This window comes from Barbatula barbatula (assembly GCF_947034865.1).
Source record: "Barbatula barbatula genome assembly, chromosome: 12".
NCBI classification, from domain to species: domain Eukaryota; kingdom Metazoa; phylum Chordata; class Actinopteri; order Cypriniformes; family Nemacheilidae; genus Barbatula; species Barbatula barbatula.
In genome coordinates, this window is record NC_136775.1 from 3,581,434 (window position 1) to 3,586,749 (window position 5,316).

Genomic DNA, 5,316 nt, shown 5'->3' on the forward strand with positions numbered 1-5,316 from the left:
AGTTTGTTGATTTATTTTTGGACCATTTCATTTGTGAAAAACGTCTGGCATCATTCATTCACCCTTGTTTCATTCAAAACCTTATGACTTTCTTCTGCAGAACACAGAACAAGATGTTTTGAAGAATGTTGGTTACCGAACAATGGCGGTACACATTGACACAGTATGTTGGTTTTGTGTTTGTGCGATAGAAGAGAATGGGTACTGCCATTGTCATACAGGTTTGAAATGACATGAGGCTGAACTAATGAACTAATACTTTAATGATGCTTAAAAGTCAAATGTGTGTAAGTCGTTTTGAAGGTGACAGTGTTTTAAAATCATTGACTTGTGTGTTTTGCTGGTGCGGATAGTAGAACCTTTTTGCTCATTTGGCGAACACGCTTTGCCTTTAAGCTGATTTTCTTTCATTTGCAAGTTATAAAGTGCACAACATACATGATCATTAGTACAGGATTATCAAATAATCATTTAAATGACATGTTCTAAAGAAACAATTGTCCAAACGTGACCTTGAAGTGGATGCTTGTTAAAGGGATAGTTCATCCAAAATAAACATCATTTACTCACCCTCTGGTCATGTTTGAAAGAACGTTGGTAACAACTGTGGTACCAATTCACTGTTATGGACACAAAACCAATGCAAGTCAATAGGTACCACCGCTGTTCGGTTACCAACATTTCTTTAAAATATCTTGTTTTCGCTTTTGGGTGAACAGTCCCTTTAATAGTTCTCAATAGAGAACTAAGTTATTATTTAGAGTTTATAAGAATTCACAGGGCTGGCCGGATTGCCACACAGTCTCCACCCGCTGAGGCGGCAACCTTTCTTTGCTGGCGGTAATATGTGAGAGGTTTCCTCGATGATATGTTTCCTGGATGAATATATCCTGCTATACCAGTCTCAGTATCAGGCGACACTCCCAGTTAAGAATAAATTCAAGCAGACATATGCAGAGTAACATGCTCTTCACCGTTTATTGCTGTAACATGCATCATTATGAGTTTGTTGGGCGTTCATGGGTGTAGAGAGATTATCTCGCTGTGATTGATTGATTGATTGTTCATTTCCAAGGGCATTCGTGTTCTTGCATGACACCGTGTGAGGTGTGATTTTATTTTTTTGTATTTTTAAATTCCAGTGAATACACCGTATCAGTCAGTAGCACTGAACACTGTTAAACATCAGAAACAAAGTCAACAAGTGTACAGCAAAGAATCTCACAAAACAAATGTCTTGTTCATTGGCCTTTGTAAGTGTTTCAAAGATTAAATCTTAAGCTTCAATGGTATGCGTTCAGACTGCGGTATAAATTGAGAAAAACTCATTTGATTTATAAAGATTTAAATAAAATAATATTTTAATGATTTCATGTAATCCATAACATTCAGTAAATTCTGTATATATTTCAGTTTATGGCTGCTGTCCTTCTGAAACGTCATATGTCCATATTTTGTGATTAATATTTATTATTATTTACCTTTCATGTTTGTTATTGGGTTTTGCAAATATCTAACCAATTAAGCATATTAAAAAAGTGTTTATTTATAAAAGAGTACAGTGTTTTTTCCCTTTCCTGCAAAACATCAAATCTGGACATCTGAAGTTTTGGAAGGACAGCGGTGATATATTTCTGATGCTTTATATAACCATTTTAACCTTTAAAGTTTTTAACAAGTCACAATTTAAAACGTCGACTGTAATACCTAAACTTTCAGGTTTGTGTAAAGTTATATCAAATACTTTTGCATTTTTGGGGTTCTACACAACAACAACTACACAAATTGTTTTTATTATTTAACTTTCCTTCGATTTTTTATTTACTTAAGAAAATGTATTAAATTCAACTAGTTGTACCCTATCGAATTAATGAGGAGAATAACCAATTTAACGAATAAACCAAATATTCGTTTTTTATATAAGGCATATAAGGTTGAAAATGATTTTATTTAGAAATCAACATTGACGTTAATCCATCGTAGAACTCCATTAGTATTGTAATCACATCTAGTGGTGTGCCATGAATTTATAAAAGAGCAAATATTTCACATAATCTAAACGAATATGAGATCATAAAACAATATGAATAATAACTTGAGAAATGGTCTTCAAATAGCTTGAGGATTTATCCTAATGCCACAGTTAAACATAAAGAACTGCACCTCTTATGATGTTACCATTGTGCAATCTGAAACACGGTGCATTTCTTTTCCTGTAGTGTAAGCGGCTGTGAAGTAGGTTTGAGTCTGCACCATTAATCCAACTGTATGTAGTAGACCATGGCGAGCAAAAGCATAAAAAACTGCAACATAAATGTGCATAAAAGAGTCAGCATCTAACTCTGGTTGTATTTGTATATTTAAATACAGTTGTGTTAATGTTCCATTGAGAAAGCAGCAGATGATGTGACTTACCACAAGCATGAGAACCGCAAATCCATACCAGCTTATGGCCCACGTGTAGCGACTTAAAACACTTTCAATGTACTGGAAGCAACCCTAAAGAAAGACACGAGAACCGTAATGAATAATCATACTGTAGATGTGTCTTTGCAAACTAAAAATGACATTTTTTCATCATACCTTTCTAAACAAAGTGCTGCCACCGTCATTACAACCGATTGGATCTTTCACCTCGGCGTTGCTCAACTTCTCGCAGCAGTTTGAAGGCCAGGGGTATGAACCGGGATAAATTGCTTTGTATGTAGAGTTAAATGTTAACCAGTCTGTTGGGCCATCTGCACCACAGCACTTGTCCTACAGATGGAAGATTTGGTTAATTCAATGGAAGAAATCTCAATTCCAAATATTAATAATAAATTGAAATGTGGTGTTGTTGCATTTTTTATTTATGTGCAGCATTTCAGCCTATGGACTAAATATAAGTTACAAAATAAAACAATGCATCAGCTGTTTATGTTATTACATATTTTGTGTATACAGTTAAAGTCAAGAGGATATTCTTTCATATTTATGAAAATAACTTTTGCCAGTTTTCTGTCTCTGTATTACACTGTCAGGAAAAATATACAATCTCTTAGGACGGTTCCCCTTTAAAAGCACCTCTTTTGTACCTTTTACGTATGAATCACTGCTGTCCTTTAGAGACCTTATTTTTAGTTTATGCCATGAATCATTATCATTAGTCACCCTTTATGTTTGTCACTAGGTTTTGAGGTATTCAAAAATGTTTGTCAACTTTGACAACACGGTATTTAATTGTTTAAACATAGTGTTATTTTCCATTTCCTGCAAAAAATTTAATTTGACATTTTGATTTTCAAGACAGCGATGATGTACACATTTGATACCCATATTACAGTATTAATATGAACTTTTTAGGTGCAAAAGTGTACGTTTTGAAACCGTACCGCCCGAGTGACAGCTTTTGTACCTTTTTTCCGACAGTAAAGCTTTAGTCACACTATAAGAGCATGGTGTTAACAACGCCAAGGTCGTGGGTTCGATCCCAGGGTATATACTAAGGGACAAACGTATAGGATGATGCAATGTAAGTCGCTTTGGATAAAAGTATCTGCCAAATGCATAAATGCAAATGTACACCTATGTGGTTTGGAATGTGCCAAACTTGTTCGTCTGAACAAGTTTAAGATCTTTCTGGATTCCAGGGAGTTTTCCGCTCACCTCTTGCATAACTCTGTTCCATGTGTCTGTAATCTGCTTCCCTTTGCTACTGTCATCGGCGTAGTACTGCAGCATCTGTTTCTTCACCAGGTTACTGTTTCCAACCAGCTGTGAAAGAGGAAAGAGAGACACTTTTTCAGACTATTATTTCATTTCATTTTGTATGAATATGATAAATGAACCCAGTGTTCACTTTTGGCACAGGAGGGCTGGGTGTCTACTTACATAATCTCGGTTGGTTGCTGCTGTGATGGCCGATGCACATTCAAATAAAAAGATGATGAACATTAAGAAAAGGTACTGTGGAAGATGACAATCGGAAGAGTTAGTTCAACTGGTAAAATCTAGAATCTGTTCCTTTACACTTATTTCTAATGCATTAATATACAATTACATCTATAGCAGATCTTCATCATTGTGCTCCAGCATGGAAACTCACCACCAGCATGAGACGACGGCTTCTTTTCAAGGCAGCATAGATGCCAAACAAGCATGTGAGGAAGAAGGCGAAGCCTGTGAAGATGGCAATCCAGGCACCCGCAAAGATATCATCTTTCCCTGACACGGCAGATATGGCGTAGAGTTTGTTTGCATCCACCGCCACCCAAATGGCAACAGCAAATAACGCCAGGCTTGCTGCCTAAAAAGAGTGAGGTAACCACATCGAAAACCACAAATAAAAAATCTGTCAATGTCATTGAACAATAAAAAATTTAGGTTTTTTTGTCAGACTTACCGCAGCCAGTATATTTAAGGCGATAAGTAAATACATTAAAGTCGCGATGCCTCCTGATGCCATGGCTGTTGTGTGTTTCTGTGTCTGGCCCTTAGAAGAATCTCCTAAAAAACATCAAATAATGGTGAGAATAGACATTCAACATTAAACAATATTCTAAGAGAAGCTTCAAACCCGTTTTCACTCTCAATTTATACAATGAAAACAAGCAAACGTCAACTTTACTGCAGAATCAAAATTTTGCTTATAATGTTCTCACTAATAAATGTCGAAATATCCAAAATGACATAACTCAGTTTTATTGTGCATTCCAATTAATATCTGACTGCAGTTGGTTTGTTTTGATTTAAGCCATAATAACAAAAACAACAGCTTACTAACACAATAAAACACAATAAAAATAATTTTGATTAGATTTGTGAAAGTATTTTCAGTCAATTATATTTTTGAAACTTTAAACAGTAAATATTAAATATGAAAGTTCACCGCAGTGATGACCACATTTCATCAATTCACTAAAGTTAATACTACAGAATCATATATAATATAATAACCCAAATTGAAAATTATTGTAATTTACTATAGTACACTACAATTAAATGGAGTAAATGCTATGTATAAATATTGCATGGTACAACATTTTCAACACTATTTTAATATAAAACAGGTTCAAATCAAAGTTTAAGTCTCAACACATTATTCAAATACCTAATCTAATTTGCATATAAAGACAAATACATACAAATAAGCAAAGAGTTCAATGCTGCGAGACCCACCTGGTCCAGTCTCAGAGTGCACCTGTTTTCCTTCTACTTAGTACGACTCGCTTCATTTCATTTTGTGGACATTTTCGTGACGTCAAACCTGTTTGTCACCCATTGTTTTCTTCTCAGTATCTCATGAACTGGGATGGGCAACACTCCTGTTTATCTGTC

General features: G+C 35.1%; 1 protein-coding gene across 2 annotated transcripts; it reads right to left on the reverse strand.

Moving 5' to 3' along the window:
• Window positions 1-954: 954 nt before the first annotated feature.
• Window positions 955-5,316, reverse strand: upk1a (uroplakin 1a). Of its 2 annotated transcripts, none has more exons than XM_079469657.1 (8): window positions 5,158-5,316; window positions 4,382-4,485; window positions 4,085-4,285; window positions 3,871-3,945; window positions 3,646-3,753; window positions 2,584-2,757; window positions 2,416-2,499; window positions 955-2,303 (listed from the first exon to the last, which is right to left on the reverse strand). In XM_079469657.1, exons 2-8 carry the CDS (start codon window positions 4,442-4,444, stop codon window positions 2,256-2,258), a joined length of 753 nt encoding a protein of 250 aa, XP_079325783.1. In that variant the 5' UTR covers window positions 4,445-4,485; window positions 5,158-5,316; the 3' UTR covers window positions 955-2,255. The 2 variants fall into 2 exon arrangements, with proteins under 2 accessions (XP_079325783.1, XP_079325784.1); XM_079469658.1 differs by having other exon boundaries at window positions 5,124-5,313.